Source organism: Mchenga conophoros, linkage group LG12, assembly GCF_057382185.1.
Source record: "Mchenga conophoros isolate Kocher_MC1m ecotype Shallow Benthic linkage group LG12, M_conophoros_male_GT1.1, whole genome shotgun sequence".
Taxonomy (NCBI): Eukaryota; Metazoa; Chordata; class Actinopteri; order Cichliformes; family Cichlidae; genus Mchenga; species Mchenga conophoros.
Genome location: NC_140537.1, coordinates 20,219,361 through 20,245,952, shown reverse-complemented (window position 1 = coordinate 20,245,952; position 26,592 = coordinate 20,219,361). Strand labels below are relative to the sequence as shown.

Genomic DNA, 26,592 nt, shown 5'->3' with positions numbered 1-26,592 from the left:
GCTTCAGTGGTGCATTCATCAGGTGATGAAAGCTGAACTTGTGTGAATTTCACTCTGGGTCTGTAAAAACTCAGATGAGCAATGTTCTGCCTGTAAAACATTGGTTGGTGTGTAATCCACACCAGGATTATTTATAATAAAAGCATTTTTTAAAATTGTGGATTTACTACTTTTCCTTGATTATTAAAGGACTACAACACCCAAACTAGTCATTACCTTTGCTTTAATTCTGAAATTTTGTTTTTATTATAGCGAAAGTAGTCTTCAGGAAAAGTTCTCCAGGCTTCTTGAAGGACATTCAATTCAATTCAATTCAATTCAATTCAATTCAATTCAATTCAATTCAATTCAATTTTATTTATATTGCACCAAATCACAACAACAGTCGCCTCACAGCACTTTATATTGTACAGTAGATCGTAGAATAATAGATACAGAGAAAAACCCAACAATCATATGATCCCCTATGAGCAAGCACTTTGGCGACAGCGGGAAGGAAAAACTCCCTTTTAACAGGAAGAAACCTCTGGCAGAACCAGGCTCAGGGAGGGGCGGTCATCTGCTGCGACCGGTTGGGGTGAGAAGGAAGACAGGATAAAGACATGCATTCAAAGCTCTTCTTTGGATGTTGGCTGCCTTTCCTTCCCTTCTCTGTCAAGATGATCCTACTATTCACTAATGTTGAGGTCCAGGGTTTGGGGAGGCCAATACACAACTGATAGCATTCCATAATGTGTTTTTCTATTTGAAGATGGTGGTGTTGTAAATGCTATTGTATAATTACGTTAGCACAATGGTGATAGGAAGGCCCCAACCCCGCCTTCCTAATGTGGGAGCCAACCAATAGGACCACTCCCTCCATGTCTGCGACCAGTGAGACCACAATCATCCCCATCTAACAAGGTACCGGTGATATGAGACACATATGTTGCTTTCCACTTGTATGCACAATCATACTGGGTCACAGGTGGTAAAGGGGAAGTCTAGTAAACAGGTCCCTGGTGGCAGGAAACTAAGTCCGTGGGTCAGAGGGGGCCAGCCGAGATTCAGTCTCTGAGCATGTTACATGTAGGACATTGGGTTCTGTGTTCCCTCTGTTTGGTTTCTGCCCATGTGTTCCTTCTGTTCTCTGTCTGTTACTGTGTCTCTGAGTCCAGTCTGTGCATTTCCTGTTTTATTTTGAAGGTCTGTGTCTTATGTCAGTGTGTTCAGTTTTGTGCTCTCCCTGTCTCGTCTGTGTAATCAGTGTCAGCCGTGTCTCCCAGCTGTTTCCTTTCAGTCCTGTTCACCTCTTGTATTTAGTGTCTGAGTCTTCCCCTGTTCGTCGTTGCGTCATTCTTCATTCTACTCTGTTTGTTCTGTTTGCCCGGTTTCCTGTCTGTTGCTTCCCCAGTTTAGTTAGTTTTCTGTTCAATTGGCAAACTCCCTATAAAGACGGGTGTTTTGACTCCACGTTTGTCTCTGTGAGTCCTGCTCTTGGGTGCCTGCCTGCCTTCACACAGGCATGACATTTTCTTCTTTTCTTTCTGTTATTTATCTTCCTTCGTTGAGTCTCTGTTTCCTCCTTTTCTGCTTTACAGTTTTTCACTTTTTCCTTTTTATTTGTTTCCTGTGTTTGTTCCTGCTGCTTTTATTAGATGCAAGCTCCTCTGCAGAAAGAAACACAATGTAGGACACATGTAGCTTTGAAAGATGGGTGCAACACTGACTGTCCAGCTCAGCTCAAAATTCAGTGTTTAGACATTTTTCTAGCTCTCCCATCTTCTTCTTCTTCATCCTCCTCCTCCTCCTCTCTTGGTCTCCTCCTCGAACCGCCTGGTACTGGGTTGGGGGGCAATAGCACAGGAGCATCCTGGCCATTGTCTCCATCGTCATCACTGTCATCTGTGTCACTATCAGGAACACTTTCAGTGTCGCTCTCAGATCCCTCATCTTCCCACCACCACCTCATTTCGTCCATTGGATCTTCTTCTGCTCCATTATTGTACAAGGGTCGTTCTATTTCTAGAGGTGGATTTCTTTCTCTGTAATCTCCTGCTCCCATCTCTGCTAAATGAATGACCAATGGTTGTTCTATTTGTTGGGGTGGATTTCTTTCTCTGTTATCTCCTACTCCCATCTCTGCTCCATTAATGACCAAGGGTCGTTCTATTTGTTGGGGTAGATTTCTTTCAATGTTATCGGCTACTCCCATCTCTGCTCTATTATTTTCCCAGGGTCCTGCTATTTCCTGGGGAGGATTTATTTCGATGCCTCCTACTGGAACATCAACTGCCTCCTCTTGTTGTGGCAGTTGATTATCAACTACACCAAGCAACTGATCGATTTCAAGCCAGGGGAACATCATGTGAACTGCTATAAGATTTCTCTGTTGCAGCCATTCCAAAACCAGCTCATCGACTGCTAGCCCTACACCAACATGGTTTTGTTCACCATCGTCAAGGTTTTGTGAGCCGCCTCTATCCATTTTTTGAAAACAGTCTGCTTTAATAGACTGGAGGAAACTGGTCGGTACAGCTGTCAAACTTTAGCTGATTGGTATAGAACTTTTAAAATGTCCTTGAAAAAGAGTTTAAATCGCTTTAGCAAACCGTTTAAAAACACGGAGCAAATGTGAACTAATCGCAACTGATTGCTGTGAGGAACACTGCGAACTAACGGCTATTTGAGGATTTTCAGAGATCAAAGTCAAGATTTTGATTGGTTATGCTTCGATCTGACTTTTGTGACGTCATCAAATTCGGTTCATTGTGGTGACGGTCAACGTTCTGCTGATGAAAAAATGTCGCCGGTGACTGAAACTAATAATCAGTCCGCTGTAACTGTATGCCAGGCGTTTATTAGCAGCCAACATGAACGTCCGTACACTCGTAACAGGAAGTACACATAACCCCTAGAGAGAACCACAGCGACACCTGCTGGAACTCTCCGTAACAGCAGAAACAGGAGGCAGTATGGACAAACATAACATTGCTGTTATCTACACAGGTGAAGCATTTCCCACAAAGCCTTGAATGAATTATAGTGACAGAAAGGGGCCACAAGATGGCGCCATTTTTCACGTAGTAGATACCGCCTGTTGGCTGTTTGGTTTACGTTCACACCACTCCATGAGTATTGTGCATAAAGTTTAAAGTTTTCCTCAGGCTCATGATTTTGTTTTCCTTTCTGGCTGAATTAAAATTAATTCATTTAATAAATGATGAAGAGATGAACGTCATAGATTTCCTTTGACAATTTTTGTGTTCCTACTCTTGTGACCTGTGATGGTATTTTTTTTAATGTATTTGTATTCTATTGCATTCTCAGAGTCTGGCCCAATAGGAGCGCTGAATCCCACTTTAGACTACCAATCGTCAGTCGACGGAAGTTTCGTCACCACAACAACAACATGTACCGGGACAGCAAAGCAGCCGGTAAGTCCGCTATTTTTTTATGGAAACTTGCATTTCTTTTATGTTTACGGTAAATTATAGACTCTAAGATGCTCCTGGACTTAGCTGAAATTACACGAGGCTGAATAGTTCATTCAACTCTTACTTTAGGGTAGGGCTGCTCAATTAATGGAATTTTAATCACGATTACGATCTGGGCTTTCAACGATCATTAAAAATGACTGAGCCGATTATTAGCCCCTCCCTTTACTCTCGCGCTGCTCCGTGTGGCAAATCGAGCGCACCTCTCTGCATTTCGAACACGCATCACAACAATTAGGAGGACCCGAGGGAAGCTCGGAAAGCTAAGCAGAAGTTGTTTGGAGAGGAGAGTGACTGCCGTTGGTTGAAAAGAGAGGTAAAAAAAAAAAACTTCAGTGGTGTGGAAACATTATGGGTTTGCGAAGTCAGACGTGGATCAAGTAGACATAGTGTGTAAACTTTGCTATGGTGTCATAGCTGCACCACAGAGCAACACTGCAAAGTTCACGAAACATAGATGTTTACATTTTTCATTTATTTTTTATATTGCAAACATTTGCACTGTTATCAGTATTTGCACACTATTTTATATTATTTTTTAAAGTCATTATTCAATACATTGTTATTGTTAACCCTTTAAATCCCTGTAGAACCGAGCCGCGTAAGCTAGCGCAATAATTTGTTTTGCATATGAAACTGGAGGAGTTGTACTTACATCTTATGCCATCAGCTTGTCCTCAGTCACGGTTTCCTTCCACATAAAGCTTTGCAAAAATTGCATAAAAAGCGCTTGCAGGAACAAAAACATAATATTTCAGAAACACGCTTTGCGTAACACTTCCCACATTGAAACAGACATCAGCGAAAACTGTCGCATGTCTGCCATTTCCTGTCCGAAACCGGAAATGACATCATTTTCTCGGAAAATGTAGGTTTTTACTTGTAGGCCTTAAAAGCCTATACTGGTGTTTTTATAAGTCACGTTTGACTTTTCTGAATAGTTTCTGGGATGCTTAGAACTCGAATTGCACTGCTGGAAATAGTTTATTTTGATGCACCTGCTGTTTTCTTTGCAAATTTGCATCATAGGATTGTTTTTTGTTTTTCCTGCAGTATATAAAAATTGCTATATCTCTAAAATAAAACTATGAAGACACTCAAAATAAATTTCCTGTTGTTGTAAACTATTTTTTGCAACTTTTTTGTATTTAAAGTTTTGAAGGATAAGCCTCTTAACCTTGGTAGAACCTCAAAATCCCATCCTTTCGTGAACCTCGGGACCAAAAAATGGTCCCGCCCCAAAAGTGCTCTAAAAATGTTATATATCAATATTTTTTTCTACTTTAAATTAGTCAATCTTTTAAAACTACTTCTGCTTAAAATATCCATGTCAAGTTTTAATTATATTTTCATTGTTTTAACCCTTTAAATCCCAGTTTTATTACATGAGCGCCCTGTTTTTTTAGCCCCAAAAAACAAAAAAACTAAATATTTTCCAAAAAAAACATTTGAAGTAATATTTGTTTGTTATTATAATTAGGCCTTTAGATGGACTAAAGATTGGCACCAACAGTCATTTCGATCGCCTTTTATTTTTTTTCCAGGAGCGCATTTCATAAAATGCACACTATCGACCACACCCAAAAAGTGCAATAAAAATATTAAATATTAAATTTTTTTTTCACTTTAAATTGGTCAGTCTTTTAAAACTACTTCTCCCTGAAATATTCATATAAAGTTTTAATTATATTTTCGTTGTTTTAACCCTTTAAATTACAAAAAAAAAAAAAAAAAAAAACTAAAAAACTAAATATTTTCCCAAAAAAACATTTGAAGTAATATTTGATTGTTATTATAATTAGGCCTTTAGATGGACTAAAGATTGGCACCAAGAGTCATTTCGATCGCCTTTTATTTTTTTTTTCAGGACCAGAAAATGGTCTCCAGGCGGCAAATGCTCCTCCTCTAGGCCGAAATAAGTGCATGTTGCCGGGGTAAGTCGCGACGATCACCGGGGCACGATCACCGGGGACTGCTTTTTCCAGCCCACACTCCGATACCATGTGACAACAAATACGTCATTTCCTGTTGACTAAAAAAAAAAAAGCACCCTCTCATGGTCCTAGGGACCAAAAAATGGTCCGCCCGATCAGCGGGCGAAGCCGCTGCTGCACGCCGGAAATGAGGCTTCATTTCCGGCAGGTCTGTCCAAGCAGCCCGCTGTTTTCCAGCAGAGGTCAAATGTGAAGCAAGGGCGCCACCCGGTGGACAAATAAAAAAATTACAACTCTAAGGCCTGTAGTCCAAAACGAAACCTAAGCTGGAAACCTGACGATCCCTTTGACCTTAATTTTTCTGGCGTGAAAAATAGCGTTTATAATGGGTTTCAATGGGGCACAAATCGGCCACGAGGTTCGATAGTGGATGTATGCCTTTTATTCAGCCATTTAAGCTCATTTAAAAAACTCAGACTGAAATTTTAAAATAAAATGGGAAAAAAATACATGTTTGAAAATTTGGCTATACTCCATTAAACACAGTGGAAATGGCGTGGAATTAAAAAACGGAAAGGCCACGAAATGGTCCCAGGTTCTACAGAGGGTTAAATTTCCCCAAGCAGAAATATATGTAAAAAAAACAAAAACGATTTTCAATTTTTTTGTAGTCTATTGCACTTTTTTGCAATTAATGTAATTACTATGGACTTAATGCAGACATATTATTAAAACATGGCCTATAACAGTTGTATTGATGTATAGCAACTTGAAATGCTCCCAAAAATGGCACTACAGCATGTAAAAAAAATAATATAAGCTCTGGCAGACTTGGTTCTATGGTAGGTCTTAAAGGGTTAAATAAATATCGTCAAATAATCGAGATCTCAATTTCAGTGAAAATAATCGTGATTATCATTTTTGCCATAATCGAGCAGCCCTACTTTAGGGTAAATGTTAGCTGCGCGGTAGCCAGCATCTAATGCATTACGCCCATTTCTAGTGTTTTCAAATGGCTACACCTGATGACGGCGACACTAGCAATTCGTGTTATAAATCCAGATGCCCCTGCACATCGTCAGCAGGCCGGGTGAGAAGTATGGTCTTCACCAAACCTCCACAGGAGCTGCTCAACCGAGTCGCTGCCTTCACTCAGGCACAGACGGTATCCACGCGCCTTCACGTCTGCAGTGCCCGGTGGTGCTTTCCGTGGCTCGTTACAAACGATGTGACATATATGAAGTCGTAAGTGTATCGTGTATTTAATATCGTACTAGGCAGATTTACTGCACTACCATTTACTACACATTTACCTGTGTATGGCTATTGTCAGTAAATGCTGCTCATCGTAAACTTTCTTTAAGTGTGTAACATTCACAATGATACTGTTGTTGGTAACGTGTATGATTCCAGCGTACCTGACAGGCACTATTGACTTTTTGTACACAGTTGATTATGTAAAGCCCCTCGCATTGGATTCATAATCAAGTTCACTGATTGACTGCCCTGCAGTGCTGTTTTCCTGTATTCCTGTTTCATCCACTTTAATAAAGTGTCCTGTGTTATAGTAACAGTGAGTTGTGGATTCACTTAATGAATGCCTAAGTTGGGCTTTAATCTGCCTTAGACTTACTGGTCTTCTTTGAATCAGCACCACAATAATCGTAAGGGCACTGACAAAACATGCAAGTATAAATAAATAAAATCTATTGAAAGAGAAATATGTTTGATATGTTTTTATTAAGTTGCACACAAATAGCATTCTCTGCCAACAGGCTCAGAAGACAAAACTGTATAGAAACTGTGGAGGCAAATTTCTTTTCTCTTGTATTAATCACATGTTTAATCATATCACATTAGTTATAGTAATATCACTTTCTCACTTTACGAGCACTCCCATCACCAGTTTACATGCATGTGGAATGTTAACACAGTGAGGCCATTGTAATGGGAGACGTTAAACAGATAGTGGGATGATCCTAGTGTTTCACTGGGATGCTCTCTCCACATTGCAATGTGTTTATTAAACCCACTTCATATCAAGCTCACTGGGTGTGTTGCAGGTTATTGTTAAAATTTCCATAACAAAACACAACACAGACCGGAACCACAGAAGCAATGTGTACATGCAGGTGGCAAACACAAGTTTTTGAAGTATTTGTACAACACATGCCTCTGCAACAGCTTCAGTGTTTCCTAGAATTGATTCGGAAACAATAACAAAGCTATTATCTATATGTTATGACAGTCAAATTTCCCCCAAATAGTCTTGGTTGAGGTCGAGTGACTGTGAAAGGTATATGATCACAACATTTTCATAATGAACTATTCAGTGACCCATCTTCAAATATTTAGTCACAGGACAAACATAATCTCTCATAGCATCTTTGTCATGATTTTACAACTCTTTGACCTTTGACAAGTGGACCCTAGCATGGCAGCAAAGTGCAACAATATCTCTTCGTGTACGGGTCAAGAGTTCAGGGTATGCATTTAATTTCTTGCATGTCTGTAAATGACTAGTACAATGGTATGAATAATCCTTCACATTTTACCAGTATAAAAGTAAAACAATTACATCGTCTCATCGGGGCAACCTAAAAGACTCCTTTTATGGCTAGTCTTTGCACATCATAATAACACAGAAGAGAAGAAAGCAATTCATTCTCGATTGCTGTTAATTCCAGGGGATTTTCCAACCGGTTTTGGTTATTGCATGTGCACTGATAATGCTTACTGTCCTGTCATTGTAAGCCAGTCAAAATACATAAATAACACATTGTGATCATGGTGAAGACCACAGACGGCAGTCCAGGCGTCCCGCACTTAGACTGACTCGAGCCAGTCTAAGTGCGGGACATTGTCTTAAAAAGTGGGACAAGGAATAGAAATGCTGTACAAACCCACATAAAGAGGGGCATCTGGTCACCTGGGTAGGCCTATAATAGATGTATTGGAGTCAAAACCACTGAAGGATTTTAAAAATAATTCTGTGCTGAACTGGGAAACAAAGAAGTGACTTCAGTAATGGCAACAATAGTTATTCATTTGTGTTTTAAAGGTAATACTGTTGGTTATGTGTGCGGGCACACACATCACACTGTGGACTCTGTGGAGAACAAATTGCGTTAGATATCACGAAATACGTTTAAAATTCGTTGGCATGCCAAGCAAAGAGCCCTTTAAAGTGAAATGCTGTTTATTTGCCATCTGACGATATCATGTGGAGTTGCGTCCTGCCACCTGTAGGGGCGCTGTTTTGGAAACCCCCATATGCGTCATATGCTCGTCAAATGATCGTTTGGAGGTTGATCAAAACAACCCCTTGATACCTGACCAAACAGGTTTATCCACTAAGTGGGGGATGAACAGCTGGGAAACAGCTGCTGACAGGATTACCAGGAAAAAATCGGTCTAATTTTAGTTGACTGTACTTTTTTAGTTTTAGACATGATTTACAGGGAAACAAAACAGAAAGGGCAGAACAGAGATGGGTGCACTGTGATAAGGAATTGTCATGATGACCAACAATGCGGTAACGAAATGATCCTCGGTAGAAATAAGGGTCTCAAAGTGTGCTAAGAAAAAAAAAAAGGGTGGGAATGGATGTTTGTATATGTGTGTGCCTGTATGTCTGTGTCTATATGTCAGGTTGGGTGTCAGACGCCACTTCTCTGGGGACATCTCAGGCCCTCCAAGGTTTGGAGGCCTATCTCCCCCTACCACCACTTCCCCTGCCAGTGGCGGACTCCCTCAGACATCGGTGCATTGGTGGTTCTTTGTGTCCGGGGGTGGGCGTCCAGGTACACACCGGCTCACTCCTTGGCGGCCGCTTATCGGGGCCTGGAGCCTGGGGCTCGCTCGGGCCACTTCGGAGGTGGGGTGCCCCCGGCCTCTTGGCCTGGGGCTCGGTCACTCAGGCACGGCTGGCTGCCGGCGGAGCTCACGGGCGCGTCACTGCAACCCCCCCTGGCTTCTGCTCCACGGCTGCTGAGTGAGCCCTCATCTGGGACTCTCCTCAGCTCTTTCTGGGACAGTGGCACGGCTGCCCCTCTGTTGGTCTTACTTGGTCTCTTGTGTTCTGGGGGCCTCTGGATGTCTGGAGTTTTGATCTCCTCCATACCTGCTTCATGCCCTGGAGGACGGGGCTGTGGCCCCCCCCCCCCCCCCCGCAGATCATTACATGAAGGAACCTTTTAAAAAAAAAAAACAAGCGCGTCCATGCTCACAGGTGTACACACGGGTGATCACACCCACAAACTACACCCTTTTTGGCTCCTACCTCAAAGCACACTGTGTTCTGTTGATCTTATGTGCTGCACAATAATGTTTAATATTTAGTATTTACTGTCATATTCCCATATATCATTGTGATGTTGTTTATTCTATTACTCTTGTTCTGTTCTGCTTGTTTTCTTTTTTCTTTCTCAGCAGGTGACCCAGGTGATTGATATATGCATTTTTTTCTTTTTTTCTTTTTTTTTTCTGCTCATTCTGTTGGTTTTTGTTTTTTGCCCTTCTCCCCCGTCCCTCTTCTCAGCTGTTTCTCTTTCCCTCTTTCTTTCTCCCCTTCTTTCCTCCAGTCAAGTCTGTCCCGTATTCAGTAAGCGAAAATAAAATAAACAATAAAAGGTGAATCAAATGGACCATTACGGCAAGGCTGGGATGGTCAATTTGGTAAAGTAAATCCGTTGGGCATCTTTCTTTGCCTTTAGACGACAATTCTGATGGCAAAAGAGCCAAACGGGACAGGCACAAAACCCCCCCCCCCCCCAAAAAAAAAAACCACCTTACCATTGCATCACCACCACTCTCAACCCTTCACACTAGACGGGTTGGAGCCATGCTTTCATATTTATGCCAATCCTGACTTTACCAGCTGAATATCACAGCAGACATCGAGATTCAGACCAGTTGTCCAATAAAAACTCCAGTGTTGCTGAGCCTGTGTGAACTATGATCAGGTTCCTGTTCTCAGCTGACAGGACTGACAACTCCTGCACCTCGGCTGCATACCACCTAACAGCAACAAACGTAGATCACCTTTCTTCCCCATTCTGATGTTCGGTTTCAACTTCAGCAGGCGTTACTGGCCCTACCTACATATTTAAATGCACCTATATGCAGCTTGTGATCGGAAGTTCAGATATTTTTGTTTACAAGCAGCTGAACAGATGCACCTAGTAAATTGGATAGTCAGTCTTTATCTTCCTGTTTCTCTCTCTGTTGCCTGTCAACAATAAAAAATAAAAGACTAAAGCAACTACAAAAAAATAAATAAATAAATAAATAAAAATGCTGCTATAACATTTTAAATACTTGACTGGAATTATATATATTTTAAAATTTATCTAATAAAATACATTAGTTTATATGACTGAGAGTCTCATAAACTTTAAGAATGACAGTCCCCCTTCCTCCCTTCTTGAGCTGTCACGGACACAGGAAATGCAAAGAGAGAAAAACTTCTATTGGAAACTTTATTCTCTGTAATCAGTGCAGGTAACATGTATTTGTCATGACAGAGTCCATAAAATGCTGATTTGTATGAATTACAGTTGTTCGTTGTGCCAAATGAAAACACAGATTTGCTAACTTGTTACACAACACATAATGAGAACAGTGAATAAAAAAATAAATACAAGATTAGTCAAACTTATTAAGATTCTATAGTATACATTTTTTTTCTGGTGTATGAATCATGTTAAAGTGTCCTCAGCCTCCTCTCAGACGGAAAAACATGTAGATGGTGCTGTGGTTTCTGACGTTGTAGTCCTCCAGTTTGCCACCCTGCATCTCCCGGCCTTCATGAATGAGCCTCTGCTGGCTCGCTGGCACCCTCTCTCTCCCCTCGACTCTGTTCTTGAAGTTGCTCACAGTCTCGTCGAGCCTGATGTCATAGGTGCTGGAGTGTCCCTTTTCATTTCTGAGGAACACCTGGATGGGAGCAGGCGGAGGAGGCTCGGTGACCAGCAGGGACACCTGGGAGCCGTGCTGTAAGCCGTAGTAGCTGATGGGTTTGGAGTCATCGTTGAGAGGGGTCTTCTGGCCGTTTATGAAAACCAGTTTCTGCGTCTGAGGGTTGACTTCCAGTTTCTTGTAGATTTTTATTTTCAGAGAGCCAACTGTGTCCTCTGGGTTCACGGTCAGAGTGTGGGACTCACCCAGCATGTTAATAGTTATATCCATGTTGGTTGTAGTCTGAAAGAATTCAAAATAGTCCATTAGAAAACACACACACTGGGGAAAAATGACTTTTCAGTTCTTTATCAGCTTCCTACCTTGTGATGACGTTTTCACTTCAAGTCTTCAAACGTGGAAACGTAAATGATGCTCGAGCAGCAGCTAAGTTGAAGGGCTCAGCCTTTATATACACTCTGCCTCAGCTGATCCACACCGTCACACTCACCTAAGGTTCGTTTTCCCTCTCTGCCATAACAACTTTCAGTTTCTATTGTCTAAGCATGACTTGGCTCTAATGCTGTAATTAAAAAGCCTTTCCTTCACAAAATCTAGACTTAAGAAAAATGCCTGGCCTGTGGAGTCAGTCTAAGTGCGGGACATTGTCTCAAAAAGTGGGACAAGGAATAGAAATGCTGTACAAACCCACATAAAGAGGGGCATCTGGTCACCTGGGTAGGCCTATAATAGATGTATTGGGGGTCAAAACCACTGAAGGATTTTAAAAATAATTCTGTGCTGAACTGGGAAACAAAGAAGTGACTTCAGTAATCAAAGAAGTGACTTCAGTAATGGCAACAATAGTTATTCATTTGTGTTTTAAAGGTAATACTGTTGGTTATGTGTGCAGGCACACACATCACACTGTGGACTCTGTGGAGAACAAATTGCGTTAGATATCACGAAATACGTTTAAAATTCGTTGGCATGCCAAGCAAAGAGCCCTTTAAAGTGAAATGCTGTTTATTTGCCATCTGACGATATCATGTGGAGTTGCGTCCTGCCACCTGTAGGGGCGCTGTTTTGGAAACCCCCATATGCGTCATATGCTCGTCAAATGATCGTTTGGAGGTTGATCAAAACAACCCCTTGATACCTGACCAAACAGGTTTATCCACTAAGTGGGGGATGAACAGCTGGGAAACAGCTGCTGACAGGATTACCAGGAAAAAATCGGTCTAATTTTAGTTGACTGTACTTTTTTAGACATGATTTACAGGGAAACAAAACAGAAAGGGCAGAACAGAGATGGGTGCACTGTGATAAGGGATTGTCATGGTGACCAACAATGCGGTGACGAAATGATCCTCGGTAGAAATGAGGGTCTCAAAGTGAAAAAAACCCTTACCATTACATCACCACCACTCTCAACCCTTCACACTAGACGGGTTGGAGCCATGCTTTCATATTTATGCCAATCCTGACTTTACCGGCTGAATATCACAGCAGACATCGAGATTCAGACCAGTTGTCCAATAAAAACTCCAGTGTTGCTGAGCCTGTGTGAACTATGATCAGGTTCCTGTTCTCAGCTGACAGGACTGACACCTCCTGCACCTCGGCTGCATACCACCTAACAGCAACAAACGTAGATCACATTTCTTCCCCATTCTGATGTTCGGTTTCAACTTCAGCAGGCGTTACTGGCCCTACCTACATATTTAAATGCACCTATATGCAGCTTGTGATCGGAAGTTCAGATATTTTTGTTTATAAGCAGCTGAACAGATGTACCTAGTAAATTGGATGGTCAGTCTTTATCTTCCTGTTTCTCTCTCTGTTGCCTGTCAACAATAAAAAATAAAAGACTAAAGCAACTACAAAAAAATGCTGCTATAACATTTTAAATATGGAATTATATATATTTCAAATCTGACGAAATCGCGTGGAGTTGCGTCCTGCCACCTGTAGGGGCGCTGTTTTGGAAACCCCCATATGCGTCATATGCTCGTCAAATGATCGTGTGGAGGTTGATCAAAACAACCCCTTGACACCTGACCAAACAGGTTTATCCACTAAGTCTGAGGGTCGACTGCCAGTTTCTCGTAGATTTTTATTTTCAGAGATTCAACTGTGTCCTGTGGGTTCACCCTCAGGTTAAGGAACTCACCCACCATAGTGATAGTTATATTCATTTTGACTGTAGTCTGAAAGAATTAAAAAATAGTTCTTTAAATTACACCCGAAAAAAAGAGTTTTCTGTTATTTCTCGCAGGCTCGCCCAGCTTCCTACCTTGCGATGGCTTATCGAGGCAAAACAAACGTCGGAAATCTTTAGGTAAACAATGATGCTCACACAACAGCTGATCAGCGCCCGCCCACTCACTTAAGATTCGTTTTTGAACTCTGATGTAATAACTTTCGGTTTCTAGTGTCCAAACATCACGCAGTGCTATGGTGCTTTTGGTATTTTGATCAGAGACTATCCTTCTTTATAAACAAAACAAAACAAAACACGTGTTTACGAGCAACCTACAAAGGGCGTGTTAGGTTAAGAAATATGGAAATCCCGATTTTTTTTTCAGATCTCTCTTTTGGTAACTCGGAATCAAATAAAGTATGATTCCGAATGTTCATAAAAACTATTTATGAACATTTCCTTTTCGCTTTATTCTACTGGATGTGTTGCGGATTATTTCAATACTGGAGAAAACTTCTGACTGTATATGTGCACTGAGACACACACACACACACACACACACACACACACACTGTGAAAATAAAACTGATTTGAGTCTACTTTTGATACAGACAGTTGTAACTGACCTCGGGTCAGCGGGAAGCTTGTTCCAATGACCACAGTAATGTCAGCACCCTCAGGACTCTTAATGGTGAATTCCCTTTCAGTAATGTGTATGTAAGGACTGGCTGCTGCATTCTGAACATGCTGAAGTCTTCCTACTCAGGATTTGGATAGTCTTGCCAATTCATTGGATTAAATTCTTTTATAAATGCAAATGTTAACTAGCTACTGCTAACAATACTCCAGTGTCAAACCACACTTCTGCAGCAGTGTAATATAAAGAGCCTTAGATATTAGCAATTTATTGCTGATGTAGCTCCTTTGAATTAAGGAGATTGGCATCAGCCACAATGTTTCATTTTCACTTATTAATTTATTGTTTCACAATGTTTGCTGCCAGTGATATATGCAGGAACAGACATCACATATATGATATAGTAGAGTCTGTGGGGGACTAAATTATGTAAAATTCCTACATTGTATTGATGTCACACCAGAAATGTTCTTTTTAAGATCTGAATTACATGGAAACACAACAGAATGGTCAGAACAGAAGATTGGTACTGTGGTCATAAAGGGATGGACATGGACAGCAACAGTAATTAGTTAATCTGTGGTGACTAAATGATGCAGTAATAAGGGTCTCAAAGTGTGCTAAGAAAATATCTCCCACTAAACTAGCAGTAACAGCTTGAACTGTTCATACAAGGAAACACTGATCCATGTTGTTATATCATTAACACCAAATTCTGACTCTGCTATCTGAATGTTGCAGCAGAAATAGAGACTCAGCCTTCCATTGTCTAATTTTAGTGAACATGTGTGAATTATAGCCTCAGTGTCCTGTTTTTCACAGACATGATTGATACCCGGTGTGGTCTTCTGCTGCTGTAGTCCTTCTGGCTCGATGAGCTGTGTGTTCATAGTTCTTCTGCATTAGATATTTGAGTTAATGAACAGCTGAACAGTAGCCCAGTGAGTGTTTGTATCTCTCTCTCACTCACTTAAATCACTTTTCTTCCACATTCTAATGCTCACTTTGAACTTCGGGAAGCCACCTTGACCAGATCTACAAGGTTTAAATGTAGATATTCAGTTCAATTCCATCTAATTGCTGCCGTGTGCTTAGCTGGTTCGTTATGAGCAATAATGCGCAGTCGAGTGGTGTACCTAATAATGTGGCCACTGAATATATTTCTCTTTCTCACACTCTGTAGCCTACCAGTGACTAAACACCAAATACTCTAAAATATTCAGCTTATGGTGATTTTTCAGAAAGTAAGAAGAGAATAGTTTTGCTCACATTTTTTGAAATCCTCCAAGATAAATCTTCAGGAAACATCTCGTATATAAATGTATCTAACTGTAATAAAAGCCAGATAACTGAGATAATACAACAGACTTATGTTTATTGTAAATCTGCTTAACCTGATCAATGATTTTCACATACAGAAACTATTGTGATTAACACTTAAACAGTGGACTGGAACCATCCTGCTGTTGTAACACTTGGAATACTCGACTTGGAAATTAAATATTAGATATTTTCTCTCTCTCTCTCTATGGCCTACCGATTACTAAATATCAAATGTCCAAATACTCTAAAATATTCAGTTTACGGAAATATTTTAGTATGTAACTTCTTGTTAAATTAAATTTTAAGACAAATCTTCAGGAAACAGCTTAATCTGACTACTATTGTGATTAACACTTCAACAGTGGACTGGAACCATTACATCCTGCTGTTGTAACACTTGGAATACTCGACTTGGAAATATATATGAGTGAGAGTCTCTTATAAACACTGAAACTGTGATTTTAGAACTACTTTTAATGGGACCCGTTTGTCTTGTGATCTTCACGGTATAGCTACAGCCCCCCCGGAGCTGACACAGACACAGGAAATGTTAAGACACATAAACTTCCGTTAGAAACTTTATTGTTTGTATTTAGTGCAGTTAACATGAATTTGTCATGACAGAATCCATAACACAGTGGTTTGTGTGACTTAAACACAAACTTTAACACAGAATGGTTAATGAACACAGACGGTGCAATCTGGAGGAATGTTTTTTTTTCTTCAAAATAAAAGCACTAATAAATTAAAAAAAATATATACAAGATTGGTCGATATCATTAAAATTAAATAACATGCATGGGCTTCCTGGTGTATGAATCATGTTAAATTGTCCTCAGCCTCCTCTCAGACGTAAAGTCAACTCGATGGTGCTGTGGTTTCTGACGTTGTAGTCCTCCAGTTTGCCACCCTGCATCTCCCGGCCTTGGTGAATGAGCCTCTGCTGGCTCGCTGGCACCCCCTCTCTTTTCTCGACTCTGTTCTTGAAGTTGCTCACAGTCTCGTCGAGCCTGATGTCGTAGGTGCTCGTTTGTCCCTTTTCATTTCTGAGGAACACCTGGGTCGGAGGAGGCTCGGTGACCAGCAGGGACACCTGGGAGCCGTGCTGTAAGCCGTAGTAGCTGATGGGTTTGGAGTCGTCGTTGAGAGGGGTCTTCTGGCCGTTTATGAAAACCAGCCTCTGCCTCTGGGGGTCGACTCCCAGCATGCTCTGGATTTTTATTTTCAGAGAGCCAACCGTGTCCTGTGGGTTCACCCTCACGGTGTGGGACCCACCCACCATAGTGATAATTATATCCATGTTGGCTAGTCTGAAAGAATACAAAAATAGTTCCTTATAATACAAACGCTCAGGAAATAAAAGACTTTTCAGTTATTTCTCACAGGCTTGCTCAGTTTCCTACCTTGCGATGGCTTATTGAGGCAAAACAAACTTCTCCGGAAACTTGAAGTCTTCAGTCGTGCTCAGGTAAACAATGATGCTCACACAACAGCTGAGCGGAAAGCTTCAGCTCAGCTCTTTATATACTCTCCCGCTCAGCTGATCAGCGTCCGCCCACTCACTTAAGATTCGTTTTCCATCTCTGCTGTTACAACTTTCGGTTTCTAGTCTCCAAACATCACGCTGCAGTGCTATGGTGCTTGGGGTGGTTTGATCAGAGACTATCCTTCCTTAAAAGCAAAACAAAACACAATTCGACCAACTTACAAATTAAGCCACGTGCAGCGGTCGTGCGTCAAAGGGCGTGTTCGGTTAAGAAATATGGAAATGTCGATTTTTGAGATCTCTCAGATTGAAATAAATTATGAATTTATTTCATTTTGAACACAAAGATATGCATTTTTTAAATTAACATTTCCTTTTTGCTGTATACCACTGGATTGCTAACTATCAGCAGATTACTATATCACTGGCAGATTACTAAAAATGAAAAAAACTTCTGTCTGTATAGGTGCACCGAGGCAGCAATGTTCAAGCAACAGAACTTGACCGAGAATCAGCACATTTGTAAGATTTCTTCATTGTTACTGGAGTTTATGAGAGCTATCGCTATGTTCAATGAAACTTAGCACAGAGAACTGTTCTTAGTTAATGCGGTGCATCGAATTTTTCCATAATTAAATGTTAATGGTAATTTTATTTATATGGCAAATGTCACAGCAATAAAGTCAATGTGCTTAACATAAAAGATATCATAGACATCATAGGCATCCTATGATGCCGTGATCTGAGTCTGCTTTTGAATACGCACACAGTTGTAACTGACCTCAGGTCAGCGGGAAGCTTGTTCCAATGACGACAGTAATGTCAGCACCCTCAGCACTCTTCATGGTGAATTCACTTCCAGTCATTCTGTGCTGAAATGGAAGTTATAGTGATGTCAGTACTGGGTAATGTGTATGTAAGGACTGGCTGCTGCATTCTGAACATGCTGAAGTCTTCCTACTCAGGATTTGGATAGTCTTGCCAATTTAATGTATTAAATTCTTTTATAAATGCAAATGTTAATACTGCTAACAATACTCCAGTGTTAAACCACACTTCTGCAGCAGTGTAATATAAAGAGCCTTGGATATTAGTAAATATATCCTTTGAATTAAGGAGACGGGCATCAGCCACAATATTTAATTTTGAGTTATTAATTTATTGTTTCAAAAATTTTTGCTTTCAGTGATAAATGCAGGAACACACGTCAGATCACATATATGATATAGTAGAGTCTGTGAGGGACTAAAATGTGTAAAATTCCTATAGTGTATTGAATTTTGCAGCAGAAATAGCGACTCAGTCTTATATTGTCTAATTTTAGTGAACGTGTGAACTATAGCCTCAGTGTCCTGTTTTTTACTGACAGGCTTGGACCCGGTGTGGTCTTCTGCTGCTGTAGTCCTTCTGGTTCGATGAGCTGTGTGTTCATAGTTCTTCTGCATACCTTGGTTATAAAGATGGGTTGTTTGAGTCACTGTTTCCTTCTTATCAGCTCAAAGCATGTTGATCATGTTTAAATGTAGTGACCTGCTGCTATGTGACTGGCTGTTTAGATATTTGAGTTAATGAACAGCTGAATAGGAGCCCATTGAGTGTTTGTATCTCTCTTGATCTTTCAATGTGTAGTCTATCACTGACTAAATGATTTTTCAGAAAGGACAGCAAGGAAATGTGTCAATTTTAAATGTTTATATCAGAGAATATTTTTCCGTGTTTTTCCTTAAATGGTTTAAGTTCTGTTTGCTGACTCTCTTCCATTAGACCATAGGTGTCAAACTCTGGCCCGTGGGCCAAATTTAGCCCGCAGCCTAATTACATTTGGCCCGCGAAGCCATACCAAATTACTATTAGAGCTGGCCTACTGGTATTATACAGCTAATATATATATTGTTTGGTATTAAGCTTTGCTTGTTCCATATTCCGTTTTTCAGCAAAACGTAAATGAGTCCATAAGAAAAGATTCATTCTTATATCTGGAGGAATAAATATATTTCAGTAAATATTAACGTTAGCCCACGACTTTTTTTCAGTTTTGAATTTTGGCCCACTGTGTATTTGAGTTTGACACCCCTGCATTAGACCCTGACTTAGTCTTCCAAAATCTAAGCTCTAAGTTTGTGAAATTAGTATTGTTATTATAATATTTTGTATTTAACAGGATGAACACTAGTTTAATGTCCAATAAACTTGCATAGCCAGAGACTACAGAGACTGCAGCGTGTTGTGCGCTCTGCTGAGAAGGTGATTGGCTGCAGACTCCCATCTCTGCAGGACCTGTACACCTCCAGGACACTGGGGCGTGCAGGTCGGATCTCAGCTGACCCTTCTCACCCTGGACACAGTCTGTTTGACCTGCTCCCCTCAGGCAGGAGGCTCTGGTCCATTCGCACCAGAACCTCTCGCCATAAGAACAGTTTCTTCCCCTCTGCTGTTGGACTCATGAACAATAACCATATGACTGTTCCCAGCACTAACACATGACCCTACACTGTGTTCACTGCATCATTCCATGTTTGGCACTGATCACCACCTGCACTCATGTATATATCTATCTACTTAGCACTTTTAATTCTTATTTTTATGTCTATTTAAGCGTTATATGACAGTATGTTTGCACTAAGTACCGCAGCAATTTCCTAATGTTGTAAACCTGCTCAACATTTGGCAATAAAACCCTTTCTGATTCTGATTCAGAAAAGCCTATATGGCACCAACAAACATACCATGTTTAAAATCACTTTTCTTCCACATTCTGATGCTCACTTTGAACTTCAGCAGGTCGCTTTGACCAGATCTACAAGTTTTAAATGTAGATATGCAGTTTAATTCAATCTAATTGCTGCCGTGTGTTTGGTTCATTAGTTACTAGCAATAATACACCGTTGAGCTGTGTACCTAATAATGTGGCTACTGAATATATTTCTCTTTTTCACACTCTGTAGCCTACCAGTGACTAAACACCAAATACTCTAACATATTCAGTTTATGGTGATTTTTCAGAAAGTAAGAAGAGAATAGTTTTGCTCACATTTTTTGAAATCCTCCAAGTTTGTAAAATTAAATATGAAGGTAAATCTTCAGGAAACATCTCGTATATAAATGTATCTAACTGTAATAAAAGCCAGATAACTGAGATAATACAAGAGACTGTTATGTTTATTGTAAATCTGCTTAATCTGATCAATGATTTTCACATACAGAAACTATTGTGATTAACACTTAAACAGTGGACTGGAACCATTACATCCTGCTGTTGTAACACTTGGAATACTCGACTTGGAAATTTATATGACTGAGAGTCTCTTATAAACACTGAAACTGTGATTTTAGAACTACTTTTAATGGGACCCGTTTGTCTTGTGATCTATACGACATACGGCCCCCCCTCCCCCCTTCCCCAGCTGACACAGACACAGGAAATGTTAAGACACATAAACTTCCGTTAGAAACTTTATTGTTTGTATTTAGTGCAGTTAACATGAATTTGTCATGACAGAATCCATAACACAGTGGTTTGTGTGACTTAAACACAAACTTTAACACAGAATGGTTAATGAACACAGACGGTGCAATCTGGAGGAATGTTTTTTTTCTTCAAAATAAAAGCACTAATAAATTAAAAAAATATATACAAGATTGGTCGATATCATTAAAATTAAATAACATGCATGGGCTTCCTGGTGTATGAATCATGTTAAATTGTCCTCAGCCTCCTCTCAGACGTAAAGTCAACTCGATGGTGCTGTGGTTTCTGACGTTGTAGTCCTCCAGTTTGCCACCCTGCATCTCCCGGCCTTGGTGAATGAGCCTCTGCTGGCTCGCTGGCACCCCCTCTCTTTTCTCGACTCTGTTCTTGAAGTTGCTCACAGTCTCGTCGAGCCTGATGTCGTAGGTGCTCGTTTGTCCCTTTTCATTTCTGAGGAACACCTGGGTCGGAGGAGGCTCGGTGACCAGCAGGGACACCTGGGAGCCGTGCTGTAAGCCGTAGCAGCTGATGGGTTTGGAGTCGTCGTTGAGAGTGGTCTTCTGGCCGTTTATGAAAACCAGCCTCTGCCTCTGGGGGTCGACTCCCAGCATGCTCTGGATTTTTATTTTCAGAGAGCCAACCGTGTCCTGTGGGTTCACCCTCACGGTGTGGGACCCACCCACCATAGTGATAGTTATATCCATGTTGGCTAGTCTGAAAGAATACAAAAATAGTTCCTTATAATACAAACGCTCAGGAAATAAAAGACTTTTCAGTTATTTCTCACAGGCTTGCTCAGTTTCCTACCTTGCGATGGCTTATTGAGGCAAAACAAACTTCTCCGGAAACTTGAAGTCTTCAGTCGTGCTCAGGTAAACAATGATGCTCACACAACAGCTGAGCGGAAAGTTTCAGCTCAGCTCTTTATATACTCTCCCGCTCAGCTGATCAGCGTCCGCCCACTCACTTAAGATTCGTTTTCCATCTAACAGGCTTTATAAACTGTTATAAGTTTCGGTTTCTATTCTCCAGTGCTGACTAATGGCTTACAGCATTACAGGTGTATTGATCAACACACCCCGTGACGCGTTTATGAACGTATAACCTAACAGGTTTATCAGCCAGGTAGGGGAAACACCGCTGGAAAACATCCACTGATACAAATCACAGGGAAAAGCTGCTCTCTTTTTAGCTACCTGTACTTTTTTGGGAGTGTGGATTGTATGGAATCAAAACAGAAAGGAAAATAAGCCATTATGCACTGATTAATATTGTTACAATAGATAGAGATCATCGTGTAAATCATAAATCAGGTGTGATAGAAGAAATACTTTAAATAAAGTAAAACACCTGGAGGCAAACTCCTGTTCTAGATGAGAATCAAAGTACTTGACGCATTAAAATGTCTCATGTGACTGTTATATACACTCACTCTCCGATTTATTGGGTACCCCTTGTTAGTTCCTGGTTGTACCCCTTTTGGCTTCAGAGCTGCCTTTGTAGTTCTTTGTAGCACAGACTCAAGGTTTTGGAAACACGCCGCAGAAATTTATAGTTAATGCAGTTTTGCTGGATGATTGCCTCAATGAGTAGTTGAAAAGGCATACCTAATTAAATGGCCAGTGAGAGTATGTATATTGCTCTTTCAAAAGCAGGGGTATCAAACATGTGGCCAAAGGGTCAGGACCACCCAGCAGGTGGTTCAGTTTGGTCCACTGAATGGCTTTGCATACAGGTTATTATACATTAGGTTCACTGGTGTGGCCCAGATGAGAGGAAACTGGGCTTTATGTGGCCCATGAGCCAAATTATATTTAACACTAATGACCTAGAATAAAAATCATGACAGCTTTAATCACAGGGAGAAGAAACACACAACAGTTTCTAAACAGTTACAAAAAAGTTTGAATACATGCAAATCTTAATATGTAAAGTATTTAGAACTTCCCAGTAAATGTACTGGAATTAAGAATTAATTACACACAAAACAAAAATATTCAACTACAAGAATCTCAAACTGTACTTAAGCACAGTTCATTTTATTCACTGCAGATCAAAATAATGTACTACCTTTGACCTCAGTGTCCTCATAGAGGCTAAATAAACCGTCCACTCACTATTTCCATAAAACGATACTGAAACTAAACAAAACATGGGCGGCAAATGAAAGTGAGAAACACAACTTGTACAAGTTTTTTTATTTTCCTGTTGCAGAAAAAAATGTGAAAACACACACATCACACCGTGTTTATGACTGTAGCTATGAAGGCAAGCTGGCCTCAACTTCATACACATCAAAACTCTGAGTTTTTCAGCATGGCAGTCCTCTCCTCCCCCTTAGGTAGAGGAATATTTCCTGTGGTAAGAAAACAAGCAATAGTTAAAGACCCCTGCAGGTACACAATGAATAACATAACATATTGGGTAATTTTATTAATTTCTCTACTCATTAATCCAGTCATACCATTTTTAAATCAACACTAATTGACAGAACCACAAGAAATTTGGGTTTTTATTACCTGGTGGTGCCACAAAATATTCTTCAACTGTGCTTTTTGAGAGCTGAAGCAGTTTTTCAGCACAGTCACCCTCCATCACAGCATCCTCCCTCAGGTACAAAACCCTGATTGTGCAGGGATAAAACCCAATCTTTAATCAGCATTGAAGCTAATACGTGCAAGTGAACACAGCCATTAATTTATTGACAGGTGCATACCTGACATCAACCCCAGCCATACCTGTCCTCCAAAACTGAATCCATCGGTTCAACCCCTGTTGTGTCAACGACATAAAGCTGGTCTGCAAACCGTATGGCTTTTTCCAAACAGGCCAGTCCCTGTTTGGTGCGAAAATCCACCAAAGCCAGTCGCTCCAGTTTGTCCACCAGGTCAGCAGGAATATGGGCAGGCTGTTAGATAAATGGTGTATTGCTTAGAAATGTATGGGTGACAGCTTACTTCAACCATCACTAAACTATGCCCAGTACTCTACATAATCATTGAATAAAGTCCTCAATCATTTATTCTCAGCCAACTTTATAATGACCAAATTTTTTTCATCAAGTTATTTTCCTCTTTGAAGAGTTTAGCTGTCTGTCACTGCTACACAGCTTTATCATATCCAAGCTAATTTTGTATGACATTGTTTTGATGTCATACAAAACCCTAAAGCCTCATGGCAACAAATAACTCACTGAAAAAAAAAAATTGTGGGATCTGCCCACTATCAACTAAACTGACATTAGGAAGGTGTTCAATGGCCAGTAATGGCCTAAAGATGAATGACTGAAATCTGTCAGCTAAATATCTAACATCTACTGTGGATTTCCAGACATTCAGTCATGACTGTACTATGCTGTGCTGTGCTGTGTTAAGGGGATTACCGGAGGAAGCTGTTCCTCTGGTACTGGTTCCCATGTTGCCACCTTTGGTATCTGTAGAAGAGACAACCTGGTAACAAGATTGAGCCACTGTTCAATAGAAGATGCTGCTATATTGGATATAGTGAGGGTAGCAAAAACTAAGTATATTTACTCAAATTCTGTAGTAAAGTAGTTTCTGAGATAACTGTACTTTATACCCCCACTTTCAGGGGTAAATGTTACATTTTTAATATTTATGTTGACATCTCTAGTTATTAGTTACTTTTAGTATGAAAAGGCAAGGCAGACCCTGTGACCCTCCTCATATGAAGACACTACATTTAGAATTTTCTGTGTGTAAATGAGAGGGAGACAGGTGTACCAGTGAAGCTGCAAGAAGCAGAGGTAGTGAAGGCAGATGTGTTTAAACACCTGGGGTCAACCAAAACAACGGACAGTGCACAAGTGGCAGGTGAAGAAGAGAGTGCAGGCCGGGTGAAGTGGGTGGAGACGAGTGTCAGGGGTAATTTGTGACAGGACAGCAGCAAGAGTGAAAGGGAAGCTGCTGTGATGTATGGTTTGTAGACGTTGGCACTGACAAAAAGTCAGGAGCTCAAGCTGGAGGTAGCAGAGTAGATGATGTTAAGATTATGTTTGGACCAGGATGGGCAGGATTAGAAATGAGAACAGCTGAGGTTGAGCAGTTTGGAGACCAAGTCAGAGATGCAATTCTGAGATGGTTTGGACATGTACAGAGAAGAGATAGTGGATAAACTGGACACAGGACACAAAGGGTAAGACTACAGAGAAGGTTCACATATACACCGAAAGAGAACATACAGAGGTTTGGTGTGATAGAGGAGGATGCGAAGGATAAGGTGAGATGGAGGGAGATAAACTGCCAAAAAGGGAGCAGCAGAAAGAAGAAGACAGTTCATTTTGATTAGTGGTGTTTTATACTTTGTCAAGCAATGTGGACTTTATTGTGTTATACTACAAAATATGCTCATTATCCCCATGTGAGGGGATAAAATACAAACAAACTGTAACTAACAACTTTCTGGTCCAACAGGAATTTTAGTTTATAGTTATCAGGTCCAACTAATCCCAAATAGCTAGGAGAAATTAAAATCACATCGCAAAGAAAAGATCTCTGGATCTAAAGAGCTTAAAATACTGTGCAACTTTCAAACTTTGTGACCTCTGACCTCTCATATTGACTGCGCCACCAAACAGCGGTAGCTTTCCTGCAGACTTCGCACATAAATGTTGAAATTATCAGATATATCGTCAAAAACCACGCTTAAGTTTTAATCGGCATGTCTCAATTAGAGGGGCTAACCCAGAGCCCTTCTCTAACACTTCACTTCAGCCACGTTTTAATGCTAATGCGTTGCACTTAATCAGGACTTTTACTTGTGACACATGTACTGTACCTTCTGGTTAAGTGGTTCAGAGCTGAGCAGACGCGTTGTATTTGCGCTGTGGCTCTGCGGCCAGCTGATTCTCTTGCTGTTTAGGATTGTTATTGAGTATCCATCATTGGGTAGCAGGCTAAATAACATCCGAGGGATTTTTACCGACACGCCACGGAATGTACGCGAAGCAGCGAGGCTAAACACGGACATTTTCAACACATCTAGCTGCCAGTCAGCTATGTCTAAGATGTAGTAGAAAAATTAAGCATTTCACTTCTAGTCTACTTTCACTAGGAAGGTAAGCTCCAGGATAACCTAGCTTCACATGCTATAGCTAGCCAAGGACCTGCTGTAGCTAGCAGGAAAAACGAGAGGAAGCGAGAGTTTGAAATCTGAACGTACTTCCTTGTTGGCACCGCCACACTTATTTTCTTTAGTTTATAAGGAATGAGGGTTTTAAGCCTGTTACACGTATAACACAGCTTAATAGATGCAAGGCTTAAATTATAACAATTTTAAAATACGAAAACGTATTAGACCTCAGTATAATTTTGAGTTAGCTTGCGACAGCCGTGTGTCTTCGCATCGAGCGCCCGGATAGCTCAGTCGGTAGAGCATCAGACTTTTAATCTGAGGGTCCAGGGTTCAAGTCCCTGTTCGGGCGTCAGTTTTTGTTTCCAGTTTTCAAAGTACTCAAAATACATAACGACCCTGCTGGCATAATAGCGGCGTTCTTTATCCTGTAAGGGAGCAAACGCGCTGAGAAGCTCGCTTTAAAAAATGAATGCAATGAAGCTGATTTCCACTAAGGTGTAATTCTTGACTTTAAAATCTGTATAGAGTCTCTTGACAAAATAAGTCACAATTTAGTCACCACCACAAATGTCACACCCTCAGGAAAAAAAAGAGCTCTTTCATTTGTAAAAACTTTCATGTGAAGTGAAAGTACACTTTCTTTCATTTTTAAGGGTTTTAGTATCAGGGAGTAATGAAAACTTAATTGAATCCTTAATAAGTTCTAAAGTTATCTAAGTCACAAGATGACATATTACACACTGATTCATTATTAGCCAATCAAATGCAAATCGGAAAGTGTGAGCACCTCTGTAAAAGAAGAAGCTTTGGCAGTTTGGAGCATTTAAGTGTGTTAACATAATACCAAGCAGCAAATGTTGATCTGGGAAATCAGTTAAATCAGTCTGGGAAGGGTTATAAAGCAGTTTGAAGTCAGTCATTCTATAGTGAGAAAGTTGTTGTCTTCACCAAGAGTCATCGTCCCAGCAAATTCAATGCAACTGTGCAATGTAACAAAAGGACTGAACATCTATCACTTGTTTGGAGGAGTTGAAGAAACCTCCAGAAGTCTTCTGGGTGCATTTAGTTTTTA

At 40.6% G+C, this 26,592-nt stretch overlaps 4 protein-coding genes, 1 long non-coding RNA gene and 1 other non-coding gene across 8 annotated transcripts; 2 read left to right on the top strand and 4 right to left on the bottom strand.

Moving 5' to 3' along the window:
* The first annotated feature begins 2,308 nt into the window (after positions 1 to 2,308).
* On the top strand, positions 2,309 to 6,858 carry LOC146562527 (uncharacterized). The gene is made up of 3 exons (XR_014894543.1): positions 2,309 to 2,443; positions 3,310 to 3,416; positions 6,414 to 6,858. It is a non-coding gene; the product is annotated as an uncharacterized LOC146562527 (long non-coding RNA).
* A 4,018-nt stretch (positions 6,859 to 10,876) lies between these two features.
* LOC146562526 (polyubiquitin-like) lies at positions 10,877 to 12,534 on the bottom strand. The gene has a single exon (XM_085294337.1). The coding sequence runs from the start codon at positions 11,633 to 11,635 to the stop codon at positions 11,126 to 11,128; it is 510 nt and encodes a 169-aa protein (XP_085150463.1). The 5' UTR covers positions 11,636 to 12,534; the 3' UTR covers positions 10,877 to 11,125.
* A 3,502-nt stretch (positions 12,535 to 16,036) lies between these two features.
* LOC146562525 (polyubiquitin-like) lies at positions 16,037 to 17,021 on the bottom strand. Its single transcript, XM_085294336.1, has 2 exons — positions 16,875 to 17,021; positions 16,037 to 16,781 (listed from the first exon to the last, which is right to left on the bottom strand). The coding sequence occupies exon 2, from the start codon at positions 16,769 to 16,771 to the stop codon at positions 16,307 to 16,309; it is 465 nt and encodes a 154-aa protein (XP_085150462.1). The 5' UTR covers positions 16,772 to 16,781; positions 16,875 to 17,021; the 3' UTR covers positions 16,037 to 16,306.
* Positions 17,022 to 20,397: 3,376 nt separating this feature from the next.
* On the bottom strand, positions 20,398 to 21,382 carry LOC146562524 (polyubiquitin-like). Its single transcript, XM_085294335.1, has 2 exons — positions 21,234 to 21,382; positions 20,398 to 21,140 (listed from the first exon to the last, which is right to left on the bottom strand). The coding sequence occupies exon 2, from the start codon at positions 21,128 to 21,130 to the stop codon at positions 20,666 to 20,668; it is 465 nt and encodes a 154-aa protein (XP_085150461.1). The 5' UTR covers positions 21,131 to 21,140; positions 21,234 to 21,382; the 3' UTR covers positions 20,398 to 20,665.
* Positions 21,383 to 22,607: 1,225 nt separating this feature from the next.
* On the bottom strand, positions 22,608 to 25,728 carry gatc (glutamyl-tRNA amidotransferase subunit C). Of its 3 annotated transcripts, none has more exons than XM_085294331.1 (5): positions 25,224 to 25,705; positions 23,809 to 23,859; positions 23,165 to 23,334; positions 22,946 to 23,049; positions 22,608 to 22,782 (listed from the first exon to the last, which is right to left on the bottom strand). In XM_085294331.1, the coding sequence occupies exons 1-5, from the start codon at positions 25,413 to 25,415 to the stop codon at positions 22,721 to 22,723; spliced, it is 579 nt and encodes a 192-aa protein (XP_085150457.1). In that variant the 5' UTR covers positions 25,416 to 25,705; the 3' UTR covers positions 22,608 to 22,720. The 3 variants fall into 3 exon arrangements, with proteins under 3 accessions (XP_085150457.1, XP_085150460.1, XP_085150459.1); XM_085294334.1 differs by lacking the exon at positions 25,224 to 25,705 and adding an exon at positions 24,628 to 25,163 and having other exon boundaries at positions 23,809 to 23,875; XM_085294333.1 differs by lacking the exon at positions 23,809 to 23,859 and having other exon boundaries at positions 25,224 to 25,728.
* Positions 25,729 to 25,796: 68 nt separating this feature from the next.
* trnak-uuu (transfer RNA lysine (anticodon UUU)) lies at positions 25,797 to 25,869 on the top strand. The gene has a single exon. It is a non-coding gene; the product is annotated as a tRNA-Lys (tRNA).
* The last annotated feature ends 723 nt before the right edge of the window (positions 25,870 to 26,592 follow it).

Excerpts from the sequence above, each read along its gene's own strand:
- LOC146562526 (XM_085294337.1), bottom strand. The coding sequence starts at position 11,635 with ATGGACTATTTTGAATTCTTTCAGACTACAACCAACATGGATATAACT.
- LOC146562525 (XM_085294336.1), bottom strand. The coding sequence starts at position 16,771 with ATGGATATAATTATCACTATGGTGGGTGGGTCCCACACCGTGAGGGTG.
- LOC146562524 (XM_085294335.1), bottom strand. The coding sequence starts at position 21,130 with ATGGATATAACTATCACTATGGTGGGTGGGTCCCACACCGTGAGGGTG.
- gatc (XM_085294331.1), bottom strand. The coding sequence starts at position 25,415 with ATGTCCGTGTTTAGCCTCGCTGCTTCGCGTACATTCCGTGGCGTGTCG. Across the intron at positions 23,860-25,223 it reads CTGAACCACTTAACCAGAAG|ATACCAAAGGTGGCAACATG; the intron begins GTACAGTACATG and ends TCTCTTCTACAG. Across the intron at positions 23,050-23,164 it reads GATTCAGTTTTGGAGGACAG|GGTTTTGTACCTGAGGGAGG; the intron begins GTATGGCTGGGG and ends CTGCACAATCAG.